We start from the raw sequence: 24,770 nt of genomic DNA on the forward strand, positions 1-24,770 counted from the left end.
GGCGTTGGCGTTAGCAGAGCGTCTCCTGCGCACGCGCAGGAGACGCTCTTGCACTTTCGGGGGGATTTAAACATCCCCCCGAAATTTTTTTTAACTTTTTTTATTTTTGTGCACACGTGGGGACTAACCTACGTGTGCACAAACCTCCCCCGGCCCCCCAGCTGCCCCCGGAGCGCTGATCTAGCGATCCGCACTCCGGGGGCAAGTTGGCTATTAAATATATAGATAATTCAAAACCTTCGTTCATGCAGCTTATATGGATTCCTAAATGATGTCTTCTTAGAAACATCTCTTTCCTAACCACAAACACTTCTAATAATGCATGCAAGGATACAAAGTAAAATCTCTTAATTGAACTCCTTTGGAGACTTATTTAGAAGTTAGTTCGTTGAACAAAATGGGATTTACTTGTGAGTTAACATGTAAAGAACCAGGCTGTAACTGTCCAGAACTTTCCAAAAGCCAGGGTTAATTGTAACTCGGCAAAATAGTGGCTTCCTACTTTATCAACCAAACAGCAGGGACATTTGCTTTCTGTAGGATGTAAATACTCTTAATTTGGAATGGAAAACATTACCAAGTGCAGGAGGTTGGAAAATGTACAATAGCAGAGCAGCATCAACTTTATAAGTTTAGTGGATAACCCTAGTGAAATACACAGTGACTTCCTATAGATTCTAGTGCCTGGAGTGACTTGATAGTCCCCCAAATCCAGCAATACGCGCACATTCACAAAATAGGTTATATGGCATTGTGTGACTTGCACAGCTTAATCAGAAATTTCTCCCATAATTCACTCTGGTATAAGAATCAGGGCTATTTTTGGGCAGGAACGCACAGGAACGGAGTTCCGGCTGGCTCCTGAGTTGGCCACACCCAGCAAGAACTCATTAGCATAATAGGCCACACCCAACAGCAGAAACTCATTAGAATTGGCTACATTAGGGGTGTGTGGCCTAACATGCAAAGGAGTTTCTGCTACAAAAAAGCCCTGGGTTTTGACAACAAGGTAAACAGAATAAGAAGCAAAAACGGTGTGTGGCTGGATGACCACACTTCTGGTAACATGGGGGTGCGGCCTAATATGCTAATGTGCGGTGCTGTCGAGGGTGTGGCCTAATATGCTAATGAGTGTCTGCTGTTGGGTGTGGCCTGTTATGCTAATGAGTTCCTGCTGGGCTTTTTCTACAAAAAAAGCCCTGAGAAAAGTCTTATCTTAAATTTTACATGTCTAACAGAGGGAGATGGTGGAATTTTAAGAGAAATTTGGACTTTCACATCTTTGTTTGCATAAAATCATGTTTTTTTCCAAAGTCCAATCGTTTTTTAAAGTACTCTTTAACCAGCCTGCAAACTCCCAAATTAGTCCTCCACACTTCTTTCAGATGAATAGCTAATTTGTTTAAGCTCAGAATGGTATTACCACCTCTCACAAAGGCAGCGCACATTATGTTTTTTAAAATGTGGCTTCCACTTGATTATGCTTCTATATCCTTAATGGGAGTGCTTGAGTGGCTGCAATTGTATTCCTAGATTAATAAATTACTAAAGGGACTGCTGCATGGCTAAATGTAGGCTCTTGGCATCTGCAAAATCAGAAGTATGGCAACAATTTGTATTTTTAACGCTTTTTTAAAAAAGAAAAAATTAAGAAACTTGATAGCTCCAGAAAAGTGAATCCCAAACACACAAACTGTTAAATCTGTTCTGGATTAATAGATTTCCTTGTTAGCATATTATACTGGAGTTTAATTCAGGTCAGTTAGTTATAAAAGTAAACTACCGTAGGAAGCTTTTGTGGCCTGGGGAATTTTTAACATGTATTTGTGTTTCTAGGTACGAGCACACCAGTTAGTTTTACCGCCTTGTGATGTAGTGATCAAAGCTGTAGCTGACTATGTCCGCAATATTCAGGACACCTCTGATTTGGATGCCATAGCTAAAGATGTTTTCCAACATTCACAGGTAAAGAGGAAGGAAAATTGTATGGCTGTATACATCTCCTTAAAACTGCACGTGGACTATTGTCTGAATGTTTGAAAGTGCTTTAAGGATATTCCTACTGTTATGTCATGGTATGCCCTTTCTGTCAAACATGTATTTTAGTTTTTTGCTTTGGTTACACATTTATATAATATTGAGTGCATCTGTATAAATGATAGGGGTGTCTATTGTGTGCATAATTTTAATAAAGACTCTTAACCTTGTTTTAGTCACGAACAGATGACAAGGTTAAACGATTTAAGAGAGCAGTTGCATATTATTCAGCAACAAATAAGCCTATGCCATTTCATCCAACACACTACCTAGGTAAGTGCTGAAACTTTAATTGCAACAATCATTGGGAAAACAGAGAGAAATCGTAGTTTGAAACAGTGTCTGTCTTTCTATTCCATTACTTTTTATTAGAGATTATAGTTCTCTCAAAAGCATTTGTGCCCAACAGGTTGAACTATTCCTGAGTAGTGTCCATTACAGCAATAAAGCTTGGTCACTTAGTAGGTACTTATTGCTGGTGCTGTTCTAGCAGTTGCCTGCCCCTTGCTACTGAAACTTGTCACAGGCTAATATTCGGCTGCCTTATTCTCGTGACAACACACGTTGTCATTTCACTGTTTCAGGCATATCTGCAGATCGTTTGATATCTGGAATCATGGTTGACCAAAGCCTTAGTAACTCATTAGTTGAAAGATGCATACTGGGCTGGGAGGAAGTGGGATACTGGTAATAGTACCATAGTAGTAATGGTACCATACTGATTATATGACATGTTAAATGTATTTTAATATCCTTAATTATGAGGTAGTGGGGTGCACCTGTAGTGTGTGGTAGGTATTTGTCGGGCTACTCTAAAATGCTGCAGTTATTCTTGGTAGAGAATCACTGTGTTGAATGTTGACTCACTGTCTACTTGAGACCTTTCCGTGGGTGGGTGGGGGTGTGCAATTCAGCCTCCGTCCTGTTCCATATGTATGTGCCTTATACATTTAGAGTGAGGTTTTTAGCAACCACATATGGGGAAATGACACACATGTAATCATGTGGAAGTTCCAAGTTCAACCCCCTGCATCTCCTCTTAAAAGGATCAGGTTGTAGGCTGTGTGACCTGAGGCCTAAGACCCTGGAGAGCTGCTGCCAGCCTAAGTAGACCATACTGACTTTGATGAACCAGTGGTGTGTGATGCAGTACAAGGCAGCTTCATAGGTTCAGTTTGCAGTAGAAATCTATGTGATTGGGGATTGTTTGCATGAGATGGTAAGTGCTGAAAAGACTTCCCTGCTTATTCCAGATGAGCTCCACAAAAGTCTGCTTACTCTGAGATAAACTGTTCTGTCAAAGGACATATATTTGATTTGTAGCAGGAACTGAGTTCTCTTTGCCATGTGGATTGGGGTGACACACTAGGAGCAATCTGTTCTCCCTTTTCTGAATAAATCTTAATTAGCTGGTATTCATCAGGCTAATTGAAAACAGGTAGTAATGGATGTAATGTAGCGTTTGATCTTGTGTGCCATGTCAAAGGTATCTCTATGCAGTTGAATAATCTTTAGTTTTAAAAATCTGTCTTCTGACCATCGGAGGGTGTGTTACCAATAACAGAGGGGGTGTGGGTTCTTTATTGCTAAGGTAATGTCCTAGTTAAGCAAGATTAAGCATCCTAATTTTCATGTTTCCACTTTTGCTATTGTGTATGAGTATGAGTCTTTAGGAGCTGAGCAAACTTTATATCTGAGTCCAAAGATGATGTTGGACTACTATACTTTCTAATCTGTTGAGGACTGGAAGGTAAATAATGAATGCTAAAATGATGGCAGTGACTAATATGAGCAGAATATGGAAAGGAACTGGGGGGGGGGAGAAGTAGACAAAAAGGAAATAAACAATGTGTGCTTGAGAGAAAGAGAAGTGAAACTAAAATGATGTGCATAGTAATTAAAGAAAATTGAACTAGAACAAATAAACTGTGCTTTTAGGTAATGAGGTCAGAGTCTAAAAAAAATAATGACATGAGATATTTATGCCTATAGTTGTCTTTTTTTTGGTAGTATTGGTTATCTATAATGGCATGTTTCTCCAGACCATGCATAATAAAACAAGATTATAGGATATACCGGTGCGCGCGCACACACCTACACGAATTTAAAATGGTTGTTTGCACATTCTGTTAACAGCTAGACCAAATCAGTTTGGAATGCCAGGTATAGTGCCACCGTATGTCTCTTCTCAGATGCTTAACATTCCACAGACCCCTCTGCAAGCAAAACATGCGGTAAGTACACTCTGCTTTCCCTTCTTCCCCTTTGTTAGAATTATTAGTTGTGCTTGTCAGGGCATAAACAATTTGGAAGCAGTTGAGTAAAGATAGCATAATTTATCATTTTTTCCCCCTTTTAGTCCCAGCACATGTCTAGTCAAGGTAGTGCGCAAGGTCCAGGTCCATACCCCTACAGCCTCTCAGAACCAGCCATCACCTTGGACACAAGTGGAAAAAATCTTTCTGAGCAGAACAACTACAGTAACATTCCTCATGAAGGAAAGCATACACCATTATATGAACGATCCTCTCCAATAAACCCAGCTCAAAGTGGGAGCCCCAATCATGTTGATTCAGCATACTTCCCTGCCTCGTCTACATCCTCCTCCTCAGACAATGATGAAGGCAGTGGAGGTGCTGTGAAGTAAGTACAAAAGGAGCTTGTAAAAGGGCTTGAAAAAGTTGATATTGTCACAGAGAACTATTCCGCTTTACATGTCTGCTGCTGCTGCTTGTTCCCTTGTTCAATTCCTATTCACTGCTGCTTAATTTGTTTAATGAATACCTGCAGGTGGAGTGCATTTGTTTATATTATTGTGGAGTCATAGGGCATGTTGCTCCCTCTAAGCTGTGGAGTCTTGTGAGCAAAAATTCTACTTTGTGAGTTTACTGGCATTAAAGTAGTTTGCTCTGTAGCCATCCTTCCTGAGCGAAGACAAAAAGTGTGAGCCAGAGGGCTAGAAACTGTGAGCTAGCTCACGCTAACACAGCTTAGAGGGAACGCTGTGTATTGTGTGGGATGGTTGGAGAGGATGATGCTATGAGTGTCATGGGCATGGGTGGAAAACATACATGCCCTTGCTCTTACTTTCAGTAGTCAAACTAAAGAGGGTGTTGCAGCATTCCTATTTTAGGGCAATGCTCTTTTTTACTTTTTAGGAGGCAAAGATAGATGAAACTTGACTTTAAATGTATGACTTTAAACAAGCTTAAAATGCCATCTACTTTACTTCTGGATAAAATTTAAAGTATAATATAGAATAGTATTGAAACTTTTCTATTTTAGAAGGACTTCTTGTTAGTATATCAAGTTGCTCTGTCAAACTGTGCAGCCTATGACATTGAGGTTGCTGACACAGAAGTTCATAAATTGAAACTATTAGTAAGGGTGCATTTTTGTCTTAAATAGTTCCTTTATTTTAATGTACCTTTAGTTATGCTATTACTTAAGAACCTTTATGGAGTTAGTCAAAAGATAATTTTTTAAAAGTTTGCCATAGCAAATTTGACAATTTATGTAGCATTTTGCACCCAAATAAGCTTATGTTTTGAAATGCTAATGTTTATGAAATAGGAAGAGGCGGTAGCCCTGTTTAATTCCCCCCCCCTTCCTTACTTGGGGAAAGTGTGTTTACTGAGACTGAATTAATGTGGCACTTTTAACCAGTATTGAGCCTGGCTTGTTGCCTTTTTTAATGCCTCTTGCTGCTGTGTTCTTGCTTTTGTGTTACGAAGACTAGAATTTGTTTCCTTCCACAGGCTAATTTTAATCCAGAGTTTAATCCAGGTTTAGAATCTTAGTTTGTGGGGGGGAAACTCATCCCCATGGGGGCCCAAAGCAGCTCCTATCAGTCTCCTCTCCTCCATTTTATCCTCACAAGAACCCTACCCAGTAGATTAGGCTGACAGAGCAATTGGTCCAAAGTCATCCACCAAGCTTCCATGGCAAAGGAGAGGTTTTTCAACCTAGGTCTCCCTCATTTTGACCTGACGCTTTAACCACAACACCACACTGGCTCTCAGCTTCCCTTTCCCCCTCCTTTTGGCAGCTTCTTCCTGGGAAAGGTTAGGCCCAGTTTCAAAAGTTGGTTGCAGTGGTTGTGTGGTGGTTTCTGCTGGGCCTGGCCATGTCATGCAAATTGTGCAGAGGCTGCTGCTGATCCCAGGCAAGTTGTGTGGCATTAAGTCATCTAGTTGATCAAATTACTTGGTATGGTACTGTAGAAGACTCTTGAGAGTCCCTTGGACTGCAAAGAGATCAAATCAGTAAATCCTAAAGGAAATCAACACTGACTGTTCCCTGGAAGGACAGATACTGAAGCTGAAGCTCAGATACTTTGGCCACCAAATGAGAAGGCAGCACTCACTGGAGATGACCCTAATGCTAGGAAAGATTGAAGGTAACAGAAGAAGGGGACAACAAAGGATGAGATGGTTAGACAGTGTTACCAATGCAACGAACATGAAATTGAATGAACTCCAGAGGATGGCGGAATGACAGGAGGGCCTGGCGTGATGTGGTCCATGGGGTTGTGAAGAGTCGGACACAACTGTGCAACTGAACAACAACAACAAAGTTGCCTAGTGGCTGCTGCGGAGCCTGGTCCCAAATATTCCTCCCTCAGGTCCTTCTTGCACTAATTTTCTGTGGCTTTTAAGGCCACACAAGTTATTGGCTTATAAGCATAATTTGCCCATACTTGCACATGTTACCCTTTTAATTAATAAATGACTGTGCAAACCTTTTGTAAAATGTCACTGTTCAGTCACCAGAAGAGATAACACTTTCCACAAGTGACAGAGTGACAAGCCCAGATTACATGACCTTTGGGTGTGGGTATGACTATTTAATATTAAAGTAGTATAGTTTGAGGTGTAAACTCGTGTAAAAGAGGGTGGTTGTGAATTGATAACTATTTTTCATCATCTTTGGATAATCATAGCAATAAAATCATGTGGTGTTCTTTCTTTAGTCATGTTGGCGGGAACAAATTGAATTGGGAAAAAACAGGAACCCAGTCAGAAAATCAAGCACGCGGGGATCCAGGAGACCAAACAAAGGTAGTGTTCTTATTACTGTAATCTGTTACTGGGTAACAAATAGCATGGAATGTGTGATGTAACTGCTAATAAACTAATTGCAGAACTGCCAATGGAGTTTAACTACCTTGTGCACAGCGGTGGCTCTTCGGCTTGGAAATGGAGATGAGCACCGAACCCTAGAGTCGGATTCGACTGGTTTTCGAGCAAGGGAAACCTTTACCTTTTACCTTTAGTAGAAATACACCAGTTTACCTAAATGCTGTTCCGTATAGGCTTAAATGTTGATGTTTATCAGTAATTTTTAATACTTTAGGAGTTGGGAAATACATAAGACTCATGATGTATAGCACTAATTGCAAGAACAAACCAAGTTTAAAGCTGTTAAAGTGTATGAAAGATTTTCTTTGACAGGCTTCTTGTCTTTTTCTGGGGGTCCCTGGGGTACTGCAGTCTTTACTGCTGGGAGAAGTGTCTCCTCCTTTTTCTCCAACTCCACGAAAGGGCTTCTTATTTAGTGGACAGCCAAAATCAGGCTGGTCTGGAACAGACACTTGGTGTATTAGCTGGGTAGCAGGGAGCTGTTCAGGATTAGCATGAGCTAGAGTAAAATTGATGGTTCTTGTTGGGGAGCCTGATGACCCTACCACTTCCTGTAGCCAAAGATCTAGAGAGGAGTGCTCTTCTCCTACATGAAATTGGAGTGCAGTATGCCTTGAGCTGTCAGACGTGTACTCCTTAGCCTGATCAAGGCTTGAGCACTGGCTCTCAGATTTCTTTGTTCTTGGGGTCCTGGGGGAGAATTAGAGGTGCTGGAGGTGGAAAGGTTCACTCAGGGGGTTCCTGATTTGTTTGGTTCCCTGGCAATTTGGCTTTATCATGTAAAACTTTAGTACAAAGACATTTCCTGCATTTAGAAAGCTAGCTTTCAGCAGTAAAGTAAGATATTTTCTGGGGATAGCTCACTTTGTGGATGAGAGTTTTTATATGGAAGAGTGTTCAGTCATATAATTTTCAGTCTGAAGTGGTATAGCCCAGTCATGAGATACCACTTTAAGAGAACCCACTTATAGGAATAGAAAATGCAAACGGGAGTAGTAATGGGTGGTAGAAGAAAGGTTTGTTGAAGATAGATCTGCGGAAGGACACACCAGTGCCCAAACTAGAACTGTTCAGTTCCTGGACTTCCATGCAAGTCTTGAACGAAGTATAGCAGTGTTTTATCACTACCTAAGAGGTTTTTTTCAGGTGTTTTATTTTATGGCTATTTCAATCTAACTGAAGGATGTAACATAAAAATGTGCTAGATAGTGCTATTAACAGTTTTGTATTCAAATGTTAATATGACTATCACAAATATTTTCCTGTGTATTGCTGCTTAGGATTGGGCATTTAATCAAAAATTAATTTTAATTAAAATAATGCTAATTAAAGCATGAGAAGACTAACCACAATAATGTGATTAGTGGGTAATGTTAATAGAATTCTGGTAAACAGAACATTTTCTAGCTTCAAGAAACAACTTGTATATAATGAAATTTAGGTATCCTTCCTTCCATGTAGTATCCAAAGAGCCTGGAGTGGAATCTGTGGCTCCTGTTCCTTTGGTTTGCTTACTGAAGCTGCCTTTAATTGCCCCCAGTAGTATTAGTCACTGAAAATAGTACAAATTAGAAAGATCCATCAGAACAGAGTGATTTTTACAATGGACTAATGGAGAACAGAGTTCAGGAAATTACTAGGCCTCAAGAATGACTTGTTCCACAATGTAGAAGGACTGTGTTATGTGCAGGTAGGGAATCTGGAGTGATCATTAGGAGAACATCATGTAGTTATTAGGCTGAAGGTTGAGAGTAAGAATTCTTATTGCTGCCAGAAGATAGTAATATTTTTTAAAGGGAGGTCACTGGCTTACTCAGGTGAGTGAGGGTTTTTTTATATAGTTAAATAATATGCTGTCACTTTACTAATTAAACAAAGCCAGATTTCTGCTGTCCACACCTTACTGTTGTGCCTATTGTTGCTTTTGCAAAGTTTGTTCACACCCCAGTGATTAACCATGAGAAGACTTAACTTGGGCAGACTTCATAAGCTTATGGAAAAGTTATATATAGACATCATAAGCAACGCAATGTGACTAAACGAGTTAATCATTGTAAAAATGTCTTTATTACATGCAGTATTCTTTAGCTGGTCTTTCAAGAAAAAAAGTACAGACGAGAGAAATTTTTAATGGGAATCTGGATGATAGGAGGCCCTTTGTTTAGCACCTGCCATTTGTGTCAGCTGGACTTCTTGGGAAATGTCTTTTGACAGTTGTAAGCCTTCACCAAACTGTTATTCGTGCATTGAAGGCAATATTTTTAGCATATGTAACGTAATACAAGAAAAGCATATGTAATATTACACAAGAACTGCATATTACTTCAGGTGTTCTCAGCAATTATCTTTTGCAAGCAAAGAAGAATAACAAGTTGCCTTTAAGGTGGAAGTTGGACAACTTGTTGAACCCCATATTAATATTATGCTCAGTAACTATTTACATTTGCTTTCAGTTTGTTAACTTGGTATCAGTTGCTAAAGTTATTTGGTTATGCTCCTGCCCTATTGTGAAACTAAAAGTTTCCAAGAACTGGATATTGCTTCTGCTCTGCATTATAGTCAAGTGTGGGATTTAGAATAGGTTTCAGAGGGAATTTTGTTCTTGGTACTTTTTTTTCCTTCTGTTTTTATGTGTTTATAGTAATTGTTCTAAAATTGACACGGGTGCATGAAATTTATAAACAATACATGTGTAAAAAAATTGAGAGATAATTTCCTACATATGATATAGATGTTTTTTCTGTGTTACAGGCAGAAGGTTCCTCTACTGTTTCTTCAGGAAACCAGGCAGCTGAAGTTAAAGGGAACCAATCTAGTAGTGCACAAATCCCATGTCTGCTGTCAATGCCCACCAGAAACCATATGGATATTACCACTCCTCCATTACCTCCTGTAGCACCTGAAGTATTAAGAGTGGCAGAACACAGACATAAGAAGGGGTTAATGTATCCTTACATCTTTCATATTCTTACTAAGGTAAGAATTCTAGATTTGGATATTAGAAAACAAGGTTTCTAAAAGCACAGATTAATCTGAAATTCTGCATCATTGTTTGAATTCCATTATAGCCAAGTCCCTAGTATGTTAAAGGTGAGGAACACTTTCAGCCTAGTATCTTTTGATTGCATTCAGTTGTCATGAACCAAACCATGACTTCGTTCAGGTGACTGAGTCTCCATTGCTGATTTATTCTTGGAATTGTGTACTTCAACTCCGTCCATTGAACTTCATTTGCCACACAGTCACCCAGTTTCTGGAGGTCCTTTTGGAGCTCTTCACAGTCAGCCTTGGTTTTCACCATCCTGAATAATTTGGTGTCATCTGCATACTTGACCACTACACTACTCAGCCCTAGTTCCAGATCATTTATAAATAAATTAAACAGTACTGGCCCCAATACCAATCCCTGTGGGGCCTCGCTGCTCCATTGTGAGAACTGTCCATTGATTCCTACTCTTTGTTTCCTGTCATTTAAGCAGTTTTTAATCCATAAGGGATTTTGTCCTCTTATCCCATGACTGCTAAATTTACTCAGGAGTCTTTGGTGAGGTAGCTTGTCAAACGCTTCTTGAAAGCCCAGGTATATAATGTCTCCTTGGTCACCTTTGTCTACATGCTTCTTCGCTTTCTCCAAGAACTCCAAAAGTTTGGTGAGGCAGGACTTCCCTTTGCAGAAATCATGCTGATTTTCCCTCAGCAGGATTTGTCCCTCTATGTGCCTAACAATTCTTTGTAAATAAACACCCAGAAGCTTCATATGGGATAACATGGTCCTTCAAATACTGTAGCCCTTAAATAAATATGGCTTTGAAAAGTCAGCACCAGAACTCTAAATTTCCCAGAAATAAAGTGGAAGCAAGTGTGAAACTCTTTGATTGCTTATTGTAGTGAGTCTCAGTTAACAGCATGGGTGTTGTGGACATTTTTTTTCCTTTTAAAAAATGGGAGTCATTGCTGAAGCATGGGTAACAGTGCCAAAGATCATCTTTATTTAAGAGGATCTTTTAACAAGCTGTGATAGGCAGGTTAAGTTCCACCTCTCCCTAAGAGTGACCAGTGGGAACTGATGGAATGTTGTTGAGGGGCTGACAATTAAGGTCACTAGTTTGGTGAGAGGAAGAAACTGCCTGGAATCTTTAAATCAGCAAGTAGCAGAATAACAGCCTGATGGTGGCTGGGAGGAATTCAGCTTGTCACAAAGAATCCTGAATGACTGAATAGAACTGTGGTTCAGAAGTTTAAGGGTGGAGAAACTTTGTAATCGTCTATCACAATTGCTCCAATGTTAGTTCCTTGTGTGTTTAACCCTGTGGACTGTACGTGTATGGTCACAGAAAAAGCAACTGAAGCAACATTTGAGTACCAGCCCCTGAAGTGTCTGTGTGAGGGATGATTAATAAAGGGGACTGGGCTTCTCTGTCTGGTAGTGTCTCTGAGAGAGGGGATCCAATGTGTAAAAGGTTCAGGGCTTTGTATATATTTAAAAGAGGCAACTGTGACTGCCTGACCTATGTGCAGCCCTGAACCTATACAACAGCAGTGGTGAAGGGTAGTAGGGTCTGGGAGCACGGGGGTCACACAGTAGTAAAAGGCACCCTTAGACAAGGATGCTGCTTGTGCATGAATTAGGAATGTAGAATCTAACATCCTGCATAGACTGCAAACCTGATAAATAAGCAGGAGTGCCCTCTAGGGAACACCACCTTCATGATCCAGCAAACTATCCACCAGCTGTATCTGTTTTCGTTTAGCTTTAGTTTCAATTTATCACCCTACATTCATCTCATTACAGATTCCAGACACCTCTTCAGAGCATCCCCTCTACATCTGGAGTAAATAAAAGGGGGGGAGGGAAACAATAGAGCTGCGTGTCATCATTATATCAATGGTACTTCATCTCAAAACTTTGGATGATTTCTTCCAGTGTTTCATGTACAATAAGTCTTGTATTTGGAAAGCATTTTAAAAATACCCACCAGCTCTTATCTACTTGTTCTTATTCATGAGACATTTAGCCCTGCGTTCTAATTCTCTGATCACCCAGTGGGCTGTTTCAGGCACCATATATACTTCTTTTATGCCCTATTGCTTCTCCAGCCCCTTACATGCAGAGACCATCTCTTTATGGTCAGCAGCACAGATTTATTTCTGTATGCTGATAAACTGTCAAAGTAAGGTAATACATTATTCGTTTGAGCAAGTGATGGTTGGGCAACTTCAGGGAACCAAGTTGAAGGCTTGGTTTTGGAATGGAAACAGCCTTGGTTGCCCTGGTGGATGATCTGCAACAGAGGGAATGCGACCCTGCTTTTTCTTTCATTTCTTTCAAAAAAAAAAAAAAAAAAAAGCAGAAGGGGGGAAAGAACATAAAATCTAACTACTAAGATTTTTTACAAAAAGTTCCCCCCAAAAAACAATAAGACAAAATTATAACAATAGTGGTGGCAAAACTACACAAGTTTCTGTAAACAGTTTCCAAACATCTAAAAAATAAGTCCATATGCAGTTGTCATCTGTATGCCATGTGTTCAAATGTTGATCTCAGATCTTCAGTACATTGGGCTTTTATCTTTCCAATGTTGTTAATATGAGTCTTTTAGCTGTAGTAAGGGCATAGAGGGCCCATTTCCATTGACTATTGGTTAGCCTCCAAGAGACGGGCAGATAGTTTGAAAGTACATGAGAACCCCCCAAAACCAATGAACATTCTAATACAAAATTGATATTGTGTGTGTGTGTGCACGTGTATATATATATATAATTACCTTATGTATTGGCCATTTCCAGCTCTCCCATTGGTTGTGCAGTGTGCTCCATCAGCCATTGGCCCATCAACCCCCACTCAAGAGTACTCGCGTGCCATTGGCTGGGTGCTGGATCCGCTCCTCTACCCCGGCCACTGCCAGCCTGGACATTCTTCCCTCACAGAATAAACTATCAAAACGGCTGTCTCTCCTGATGAAAACACTTCTCATGCTTGGCTGCTGTGGGACTAGCTTTTACCTCAGTGGCTGTTGCTAGGCAATCAAGTTTGGGTCTGTCAGTAAAAAGGCAAAAGAAGGAAGCCCTTTTCAGACCTTTGTGGAGAACTCATTGGGGCCAGTCCTGACTAGGGTTGCCAGCTCCAGGTTGGGAAATTTCTGGATATTCTGTTGGTGGTGTCTAAGGAAGCCAGAGTTTGGGGAGGGAAGAGGCCTCAGCTGAATAGGATGCCATAGAGCCGACCCTCCAAAGCAGTTGTTTTCTCGGGGGGGGGGGGAGGTCTGGAGTTCAGATACCTGGCGATCTTCAGGCTCCATGTGGAGGTTGGCTACCCTAGGCGTAGCAGTTAGCTCTTCAGAGCAGGGTCTGCTAGACCCAGGTTCTTGCTGTGTAAGCTGAGTGGGTGATTTCGGACCAGTCACAGACTTTCAGCCTAATATATCTCACAGGGTTGTGCAGATCAAAAGGGGGAGAGGAGAATGATGTAAGCTGCTTTGGTCTTCACTGTGGACAAAGACTGTACTGTCCTGGGGAACCATTGCTGCCAATCACCAGATGATAGCTGAAGATCACTCAGAGTTAAAACTGCTCTCCAGATGGTAGAGATCAGGGGCAGATAATGGTAGATTGATGATTGGCTGGGAAGGAGATAGGGTTGCCAACTCTAGGTTGGGAAATTCCTGGATATTTGAGGAGTGGAGCCTGGAGAGGGTGGCGTTTGTGGGGGTGGGTGGGACCTTAGGTACAATGCCATAGACGCCACCTTCCAAACCAGCCATTTCTTCCTGGGGAACTATTGTTGCCAATCTCAAGGTGAGGGCTGGAGATCACTCAGAATTACAGCTGTTCTTCAGATGGCAGAGATCAGTTCCCCTGGAGAAAATGGTGAGCTCTGTGTCATTATACCCTCCTGAGGGCCCCCCCCCCAAGACAGCCAGTATGACGTAGCAGTTAGCGCTTCAGAGCAGGGTCTTCCAGACCCAGGTTCTTCCTGTGGAAGCTGATTGGGTGATTTCAAACCACTCACATACTTTCAGTGTAACCTATCTCAAAGGGTGGTCGCGCAAATCAAAAGGGGGAGAGGAAAATGATGTGAGCTGTGGAGAAAGACTGTTTTCTAGGTAGAGACTACAGGGAGGGAAGAGATGAGGTCGCCAAAGCAAATGGCTGCTGAGTGTCCAAAGCCTGCCCAGAGCTTCTTTCAAAAGCTGGTTGTATTTATTTCTACAATGGGCCTTATTCCTAGTGAGTACTAACTGCTTCCCAGAAAAACCAAATCAGATATTTAAGGGATGTATCCTGTAAGTTATAATGCCAGCAATTAGACACGTTATTCAGTCCTTTTGTAAGGTCCATATTGAGAGTAGACCCTGTTAATTCTCCTAGTCATCCCATGGTATTTATCTGGACTGCTTTTTGGAGTTGGAACTGTGGTGATTTCAGTCCTACATAAAAGGTAGATTTCAGACTATGGTGCTGGAGACTGTTGCTCCACCCTTCGGCCTCTGGCCTACAAGGTCCTGCAAAGTTCTGCCTGTTCCCCCATGCTTTTCACCGTCTACCTAAAGCCTCTGGGAGGGGTCGTCTGGAGATCTGGGCTGAGTTGCCAACAATATGCAGATGACACTCAGCTCTGTCTTGCACTTCCAACAAATCTTAGGAAGGCTGTGTAACTGGAGGTAGTTTTTGGAATAGAAGAGGACTAACAAACTGGATTTCAATCCCAACAAAACGGAGGTGCTATTGGTGAGGGGAAGGCTTGTCTTCTGGAAGGGGTTGTGCCAGCCCTAAAGGAGCAGGTTTGTAGCTTGGGGGTGCTGCTGAGCCCAAGCCTTTAGTTGGATAAACAGGTGGCAATAGGGTGCCTTTCACTAGCTGTGGCCCTTCCTGTGTGGGAAAGATCTTGCCATTGTGGTGCATGCCCTGGTAACATCTGGATTAGATTACTGCAGTGTGTTCTATGTAGAACTGCTCTTGAAAACTGTCCAAAAGCTACCGTTGGTACAGAATGCTGAGTTGGTACAGAATGCATAGCGATCCTATTACTCCAGTCTTGTTCCATCTACACTGGCTCCCAATTTGCTTCCACATTCAACTCAAGGTGCTGGTATTGACCTTTAAAGCCTTGTACTGCTTGGGCCATCATACCTTAAGGGACTGCCTTTTCCCATATGAATTTACCCATCTACTCTGGTCATCCGTGGAGGCTGTGCTTTGGGTTGCTCTGCTCTGAAGTTAGATGGATGACAACCCAAGAAAGGGGTTTTTTGGTCATGGCACCCAAACTTTGCAACTTCCTCCCCATGGACATTCATTTGTCTTTCTCTGTTTTTGTCTTCTGCCATCTGGTGAAGGTATTTTTCTTTTGTTTGGAATACCCCCAGTAACTCTTATGGGCCCTTTTTCTTGGTTTGGGTGTTGTGTGTTTATATGTTTTTATTGAATTATTTTATATATACTTTATTGTAAATGCTGTTTTGATGTTGAAATGTTTTAATATTTTGATGTTGCTGTTTTGGGGACCCTTTTTGAGTGCAAAGACAGCAAAGAAATATTCTGAATAAATAGTTATTTTCATATCATTCTGACTTCTTTGCAAACATACATGGTAAAAAAGATAATCCAGTCAATGTAACTTATTGTAGTTTAAATATGAATATTTTCACCCAAAGCATATAAGAGGATGATGTTGGATCATATGCTTTAAATTGAATTAATTCATACTCGAGTAGGAGAAGCTGATGTGGGTGGGGAGAGCGAGCAGCTTTGTGGTATGAGCACAAGTTGTTGTAAACACCTAAAGTGTAAAAGTATTCTGCTTTGCATCAACTCTCAATTTGTTTACATTATTCCTTGCCACTACTGTATCTGTATTTGCATTACTTTCATCTTAACTTGCTTGTAAACCAGTAAATAACATCCTCCAAGATTACCCTAGCAGCATAGCATATGGAGTTTTCAGTTGACCTTAACCTGCCGTTATTCTAGTTACTTGGATGGGCTGCTGGGAATGTCTTCCTCTCCTTCCAGGTTCTCTTCAGCAGATACTCTGACCAGAATTGTTATCACTTTTCTGCCCCTAAAATGTGGTGGGAAAATCACATAAAGGGCCAGTTGGAATTATCAGATGGTGATAGGTGATCAGGGTATCTGGTGAAGGCCCAGTAGTCGCCTGCACAGTGTTTTGTTTCAGAATACTGAATTCTTGTACATGAAGTCCTTTCAAATAATTTGGTGAAATAAAGGTCAGAAACTTCCTTGTCATTTTATTTAGAACATTTCTTATCTTTCTCCCCAATGAAGACCCAAAGTGACTTATTGGGAATATAAACGTAAGCAATTTAAATAAACAAAATAAGTGTGAGCAAATGGGGGGGAATACATAAAGCATCCTTAGCTATCTGGTATCTGCTAGTATAGTCCAGCCAAGCCAGAGGCAGGAGGCCAAGAGCCCTTTGGCTCACCCAGCCTTTACATACCTGCAACAGGATACAATCCACCCCACCCTGCTGCCACGTGCTACATTTGCTAAACTGAAGTTCAGATCTTAGTATTCTTTGGCACTGAACAAATTCTTCTGTGTTCTGCGATAAATTAGTGTAGCCCTGGCTGTAAATTGATATTTTGCATATGCATTCTTGAAATTAAAGCTTCTTTATGTTCTCATTAACTGCACATGAAAATCTGTATTTGCTTGTTTGAAAGAACGTAAAAATTGAAAGCTTAGGGCACCCCCTCCCCCCAAATCTTACTAAAGTATTAAGTAGAATAAGGCTTTGCTATCCTGAATGAATCTACTAGTGTTTGTGCTTCTAATTGTTTTGTTTGATGTACAGGGTGAAATCAAAATTGCGGTTTCTATTGAAGATGAAGCAAACAAAGACCTGCCTCCTGCTGCTCTCCTCTATAGGCCAGTTCGTCAATATGTTTACGGAGTCCTGTTCAGTTTGGCAGAAAGCAGGAAAAAAACAGAGAGGCTTGCTTTTAGAAAGAACAGACTTCCTCCAGAATGTATGTATTTCCCTTTCTGTTAACCTCAAATAGTGGTTCAGTTCAGATATGTCACAAAACCATGGTTTTAATTAACTGTAGTTCAGAAGGGCACTTGCGTAGGGGAATTCTCACCATGTCCTTTGTCACATTCTATGCCGTTCCAGAGCCCGCTTTTTCAGAGAGCTGAAATAGGAGGTGAGAAAGGGAAAGATCCATTTCACAAGCCTAGCTCCTTCCCATGAGGCAGAGTATCCAAGCACACAAACAAAAACATGGTGTAGAGCAGACATGTCAAACATACGGCCTGAGGGCCAGAACTAGCCCATCCAGGGCTCTTATCTGGGTGGGGGGGAACCAGTCTGAATGCGGACTATAAGGGCCTGTATTAGGGTATTATACCCCCTGCTGAGGTCCCTCCCTTCTCCAAATGTGAGCTTTTCCCAGAGTCTTTCCCCCAGATCTCCAGTAATTGCCAGCTCCATGTTGGACAATCTAAGGGACAAGGAGGGCTGGTTTTTCCCCAAGCTCTGCGCAGCCAGTCCCCTTGGGGTCTGCCTGTCACCCTTGGCCAAGGTGCCAGGCCATGGCATGCTGCCTGTCACCTCCTCCTCTGGACAGAGCATGTTGGGTTCTTGCCTCTGCTGGCTGGACTCTTGGAAGGATGGCTGGCTTTTCATGTGTGGCAGGCAGAATCTCTTTGACCCCCACTTTCCTGAGCACAGCCAAGAGGCTTCCTACTTGTAGGCAGCCTAGGGAAGGTACCCGCAGGCGCCTGTGGAAAGCCACTAGCCAGTTCACCAAACATGCTCACTTATTTAAGCGTGTGGAAGAAGCGACTGGCCAAGCTGGACGCACTGTGCACAGTAGCCCGGGCAAGAGAGAAAAGCCCAGTGTGCAGTGTGTGCAAAATGCTAAGGGTTGGGGGTGGAAGAGGCCCACCGAGTTGGGTGAGCTGGAGTCTGCTAACCCAAATGTGCACGACTTCTCTTCTGCCTCCCTCCCTTGGCAGTGTGGGGAAGATTAAATAAGAGGTGAAGCCAAAACACATGCATGCGCCAAGGGCTCCCTGCAGTCAAGCAGTCTAACAGTCTGAATGGAAGCGGAGGGTGAGTTGAAGATCAGGGATGGGAGAGGGATTCAGAAGAGCACACTAAATTTGCACATGGCAGAGGCAGGCACTGGGTGTACATCTGTGCACTTGTTTGTAGGGAGTAATATTTTGGGTGGCTAGATAATGCTGTAGAGCTGGCAGGAAATAAAGTCTGCAAAAGGCAATTAAAGTGGAACTGGCATCTTTGGAGAGTGGCAGTGCTTGAAGATTGCTTGTGGTGTTGGGGAGCCCTTGATTCAAGCCTGTTGCTGAATGTGGAACTTTGACAAAGGGAAGTATGGGATTGTGCAGCTGCCTTACCCCCTCCCCTCGGCTTGTTGACCCTAGCAGTTTCTTTAAGGCAGGGCTTTTTTGGGTTCCCCTGGATAATGCCACTTGCCCACCTGTCTTTGGCTGCTGCACCAGTAGCAACAGAATACAGCACTTCATGATCCAGCTCATCAAAAGCTTCTGAAATGTGTTAGTCATTAAAGAGTCTCTGGTTGTACCTCGATTGTCCAGCAATAGCTCTCTGTGCTGTGCAAAACTTCTTGTGCATATAGAGCAAAGGGGTGGTTAGTTAAGTGCTGAGGAGGGTGTGGGTCACAGTCAGTGGTAAAATATCTCCAGTACCTGGCATTATCTTTCATGGCACACATGACCTGGCCCGACAAAGTGACATTTATGTCAGATCCAGCCCCTCATAACAAATGAGTTTGATACCTGTGGTTTAGAGCATTTTCTCTGCTTTCATCTTCCACTTGGATTCATATTTCTGTGCTTCTGAGTGAAAATATGGTTAGTCCATGAAAATATGGTTAGTCCATGAACCATGTCCATAACTGTGGTTTGTCAACTTACAGAGCACAAATCATGTTTTGCAGACCCACTTTGTCATGATTTTTTACTCTTGTCTGTCATCACAATACATGATTTATTGAATAAAATACATGTTACAGTTAAATTTCCTTAATCATGGTTTGAGATGATATCTTAACTGAGCCACCTTTGACTGAAAAAGAGGGGGTTTTTTTGTTGTTCGTTTGAGTATGCCATCTGGCATTTTAATTTCTAATGCTTGGATTAAAATTGTTAACTTACTTCCATGTTGTTTTTTAAAGTTGGTTAATCTAAGATTGGTTGTAGCTACCACCTTCGTGTATCCTAAAAGTTTTGTTACTATCCCTGCTTGTCCTTTGCTTATCTTTCTTCAGGTCTTGTTTACCTATCTTACTTCCCCAAATTGTTACTGTAATTTTTTAGCGTATGATTTAAATCCTGTGTTTGGCCTTTCTGAAGAACTGGAGTAGATGCAGTTATATCTTATGGTTTTGCTGCAGACAGTGAACTGTGTGCTGTGTTCTGAGTGGCAGCTGGAAGCATGTATCCAAGCATGGTGGTCAATTGACTTCTCTGTATAAAGTATTTTCGGAAGACATCCTTTTACACAAATCCTGGCGACAAAAATGTTATAGAGGAAAGGCACTCCAGGATACCATTCCTAAGACTGGGTCACAGCCAGTGTTCCCTCTAAGCTGAGGGGAGCAGTGGCACAGGGGATTTATCCTCTGGTTAATACATCTGAGCTGAACAGAGCTGCTGTCAGTTCTAGCCCCGTGCTGGTGTGAGCTACCAGCCTTGTCCCCAGCTCGCCGTCCACCCAGCGGTTTGAAAGCTTCGCCGAGTAGATAAAATGGGTTCCACTCCTTAGAAAGGGTGAGCACACTAAACCCCCCAGTGGGGGAGGTGTTAGCTAACGAATGGAATGTCCAGCGCATGACCAAAAAGCCTAGAAAGAACTCTTCGGCATCAAGGAAGCCTGTAATGGGCCGTCCAGCCAGGTGGTGGCAGTGCTGTGCTACAACTTGAAGCAGTCCGGAGAAAGCTGACGACATCAAGCTACGCCGAGGGGAAAATGCCGTTGGAACACGTCTGACCTTACAGCTGAACAAAACTCCCCGTTGGCTGCGAACGTGTGTGATTTAAAGATTATATGTTGTCCTCCCTTACCCCTTGAATCATTGTTAGTCCCGTGTGTAATGGAGTAACTGTAAATCGCTCAGAGCCAGCAAGCTCTGCAGGACTGAGCGATTAGTAAATTGAAAGATTTTATTTATTTAGTGCTAGCTAGCTCACAGTTTTTTAGCCTCCAGTTCACACATTTTTGTCTTAGGAAGGATGTCTCCAGAGCAAACTAATTTATGCAGTAACCAAATTGCTTGCTCACAACTTTAATTCCAGTAGCTTACAGAGTAGAATTTTTGCTCACAAGACTCCACAGCTTAGAGGGAGCATCGGTCTCAGCAGTTGGCATAACCCAGTAAAGCCACCAAAAGGCTTAATCGACCAGCACTAAGGTACATTGCTAATTCCTGCCTCTGATCAGGAGGAGGAATAAGCTTAGGTGTCAAAGTTGGAGAGTTGTGTTATGTGCTTTAACAGAGTGCAGGATGAGATTTTGGGAAAGGAAGTCCATGTGCCATTCATATAAGATAATTTTCAGTTGTTGTTAAGCCAAAACTGCCAGGGTCCTGGAGCTTAGTGAAAGAGCAGAGAAACTCCATCAGGATAAATTTCAGTGAAAGTCCAAAGATGTCAAGGAAACAACCTAGGGAAGCAGAATAAATCATTCCATTCCCAGAATTCTTTTGTATCAGAAACGAAGAAAGAGTCAGCTACTCCCCTTTCTAATAAATCTGGGTTGGGATTCGCAAAGAAGATCTATACACAAGAATAGGGCTATACTATAATGAAATGGTACAAAAAGATGCTTTAGTAAAGGGATAGGGACTGTAGACTATAGTACTGTGTACTATCTGTTGCTGTAAATATGGTCCTCCTAAGTAATTTTTGCATTTTTTAACATGTTGTATTTAAATGCTTATGCTTTGTTTGAGTTCTGTTTTAGATTTCTGCTTGTTTTCAGATTTCTGCAATCCAAAATCTATTGCAATATTTATTGGATGTCCCGTTCTGTTGATTGTATTTGATTTACTCTGTAATCTGCCTTGAGTCTCAGTGAGAAAGGAGGACTATAAATAATGTATATAAATAAATGGCAATGCTGTTACAAAGCAGTTGCTTGGGCATATATTCCATTTTCTCTGCATTGCCCCAGAAAAATAGTGGACAGCCACAAACCTTTCTGCATGGAGTTACTGAGATACCCAAAGTGCTGCAGAGGGGTGAATTTTGACAGTGTTGGACCTCATGAGGGCCTACCAGAATGTCCTTATCCACCCAAGCTTGTCACAGGTACCTCTGATTCCCTATCAGGGCTATGACTTCCAGTTCACACACTGTGATTTGAATTGGCTTACATCCCCTAGAATCTTACAAAGATAGTGATAGCATTGGTGACACATCTCACCGCATTGGGGATTCATATCCACCACACCTCATTCAGTCTCTAGGCAGGCAACAGGATGCTGGATGCTTCCAGCATCACAGTGTCATCATCAAGATATAGCTCTTTTTATCTACTCTAGTTGCAATGTCTCATCCATTTGGGTGTGATTATGGGGCAAATAGCTTTCCTTAGACAATGTACACAAGATCAGCAGCAATTCAGTTACAGCTTCAACATCGGCAGAAAATGTATGTTTCTGGCTGGACTTTAGAACTCTGACCTCTTGCATAAGGTCTGTGTCCCTGGTACGTTTTCATGCAAGACAGCTACAGTGGACACTTCTTTAGTTCCAATATGTCATATTCTTAAAGAAATTGATGTATGCTTGCCTCAGTGTAAGGGTTCGAATCAGTCCACAGTGGTGGATTTAGGATGTTGCCTTATCCAAGGGACCTTTCCTATTGTTCACAAGTAAGTCACAGTGGTCAAGAGCCTTCTAGGCTAGAAAACTCATTATCAGAACAGTGTCTTAAGGCTGGTACTCCAGAGCAGAGATCTCACAGTGTAAACTGACTTAAACCGAGGACTATCAGAATGCCAGAAATAACCATTCTACTCATACACTGCAGCCAGCATGATGATAATAAAACCCATGTAAACAAACAGGAAGGCTTCAGGTCTTGTAACAGGTCTTTTGATTTGGGAAAAGGTGCACCTGTTTTTAATAACTGCTGAGTGCATCAATGGATTCCACAGTACCCACTTGGACTAGCTGAGCTGGCAGAGTCTTGACCAGTAAGTCTGGGGCCTGAAAATTGATCTTCAACCTAATGTTTCCTTGGTTTTGAAGTGCAGCAAATAGGTTTTTTTCATTTGCTCAACAAATCTTAAAGTAGAAAGATTCAATGCCTGATTTTTGGGAGCAGATCAAATTGATGCTCGTATGTCCACCTTGACCCAGTATCTGCTTTTCCTCCCATCCCACATACAATACTACCTTAAATACCTTTGTAGGTTGGTGTAGAAGACAGTATGTAATAGCCCTAGAAAATCTCCACAATGCATATAGTGTCTGTAGACAGAACTTGTCTAGACATGCAACCAAAAACACTCTGTAGGATGGACATCAGCACTGGCAAATGTGTTGGTTGTCACTATGTTTCAGGTTGAGGGTACCTTCTTCACTACACATTATTTCAGCTCAGGCAGTGAGTACATTTTTCTCTTTTCACATCTTATTTGGTCGGTCTTGAAATTGATCAGTGGGTGTTCATTCAGTTGGCTACTGAAGTCTGAAATAGTCGAGTGATTTGCTGCTGCTGGTGAAATGGGGAGAGTTGTTCTACCTTCAGATTTGGGGTGTGCAAAACCCACCGCCCAGTATTTTTTGGGTTCAGGTATATTGAACCCCAAAATATTGGTATTTCTGGATATTCGCAAATCTCAATACCTGTATGGTATTCGGATTTGGTAAATATTTGAAAAACCAGAATTTTGGGGGGCCCGTTATACCCTTTAGTCATGGTTCCCATAGGGTATAATGGAGAATCGATCTGGGTTGTGAGGAGGGCTGTTTTTTAGGTAGAAGCACCAAATCTGCAGCATAGCTGCTTGTGCCTCTCCAAAAAAAACCACACACCCCAAGTTTCAAAAAGATTGGACCAGGGGGGGTCTAATTCTGTGAGCCCCAGAATTTCCAGTTGGGGGGGAATCACGGTCACTTTGAATGCCTTCTCCAAGCTGTGCTATTCCAAGACGAGTGAATTCCGAAGGTGTTTAAAGGACATAGTCCATTTAAACACCTCCAAGTGGTGAATTCACTCAGAATGCATAAAAAGAGACTTTTGGTGGTCCTGACTTTTGGAAACTTGGCCATTTTGGGTAGCTGAAATGCAGCCCCAATTTAAAACCGGCTTTAAAATACCTGAAAAATACCTTACTGGTATTTTCGGGGTATTTTCCTGGCACTGTTTATGCCAAAATGCACACCCCTACTTCAGATGCAACGAGAGGAATTACTTATTCATTAGGATGTGCTCTGCATCTACACTGAAGGAACAGTGAGTCTGATGAGATGCAGACAAGGAGTTAGTAGAAGGTGCGTTTACTCTTCCAATATACTGGTTCTGTTGTGTAAATAGCCTCTAACTGATGCTTCTTTGCAAAAGAGGAACAGTTACAAGGGTTTCTAAACATGAGCTGACTTCCACATGTAGTGCTAGCCTTAGTCTAGCTGTTGGCAAACACATTCCTTATAACTTTCTGGGTAACATTCGTTATAACTTTCTGGGTAACAGAAGTAATATTGTAGTTTACAGCTTGCAGTTTAACGATACCCTGGCTCAGGTGGCAGTACTGATATATGTAGTCTGATTGCTCTCAAAATGTCATATCTGAAGATGGGAATGAATAGCTGAACCATAATGAACTGCAGAAATGAAGCTGCACCAATATTTCCTTAAGTAGGCTTATTTCAGCATCTTCTTTTTTTGACCTCAGCAGTCTAAAAAGTTATGAAAGTATATCATGTTTTTATGTTACACCCAAGATCATCCATCTCAGCCAGCATCCCACTGTGCCTGTCTGCTCTCTAAATTAATCTTAATTGTTTGCTGTGTGCTGCGAGAAGCGAAGAAGCAAGTGTAGTGTAGAGGGCTTAAGGCAAATAAGATTGTGTCCCATGGTAGGATCAACAGCTTTCTCTCAGCTATCAGCTGTAGAGTTTCACTGAAGCCTTGGGTTGCTTTGAATGTTTCCTCTGCTTGTTAAATAAGTTTCACTTGTCTGTAAGATAACAGTGGAGAGCTGCTTCATAATATAATTTTGGGAGTTTTGTGGACAAAGGTGGAGGTCATATCAACCTACAAACAAGCACTTTAATAAAGCACAAATATTCAACAATTAAATTCTGATTAATAAGTTCCTACCATAAAAATATTGCACTACAGAGTACATCAGCTGGATTGTACCCTCCTTTAGTCAAAGTTAGCAGTTGCATGGATTTCCCCAAAATTTCCAATTATGGTAGGGATTTCCATCACAGTGTAACTTTCTTTCTTTCTTACACACACACACAACAGTTTAAAATGGCCCGTGAAATGCTGTTCCTGGGGGGGGAAAGGGAAAGGGACGCTAAGGAACAGCGGGGGTGGAGGGTTGAAGGTCTCCTATTGGAGAC

General features: G+C 41.7%; 1 protein-coding gene across 1 annotated transcript in view; it reads left to right on the forward strand.

Annotated features, from left to right (window-relative positions):
• Positions 1 to 24,770, forward strand: part of FAM120A (family with sequence similarity 120A) — a 70,583-nt gene that overhangs the window by 31,395 nt on the left and 14,418 nt on the right. Inside the window, exons 4-10 of the mRNA XM_015421200.1 lie at positions 1,837 to 1,965; positions 2,214 to 2,310; positions 4,174 to 4,271; positions 4,397 to 4,680; positions 7,010 to 7,097; positions 9,930 to 10,154; positions 16,997 to 17,171. Of these exons, the coding sequence (XP_015276686.1) occupies positions 1,837 to 1,965; positions 2,214 to 2,310; positions 4,174 to 4,271; positions 4,397 to 4,680; positions 7,010 to 7,097; positions 9,930 to 10,154; positions 16,997 to 17,171 (1,096 nt within the window). The remainder of the gene's footprint in view (positions 1 to 1,836; positions 1,966 to 2,213; positions 2,311 to 4,173; positions 4,272 to 4,396; positions 4,681 to 7,009; positions 7,098 to 9,929; positions 10,155 to 16,996; positions 17,172 to 24,770) is intronic.

This window comes from Gekko japonicus, unplaced genomic scaffold, assembly GCF_001447785.1.
Source record: "Gekko japonicus isolate JY-2015 unplaced genomic scaffold, Gekko_japonicus_V1.1 scaffold149, whole genome shotgun sequence".
NCBI classification, from domain to species: domain Eukaryota; kingdom Metazoa; phylum Chordata; class Lepidosauria; order Squamata; family Gekkonidae; genus Gekko; species Gekko japonicus.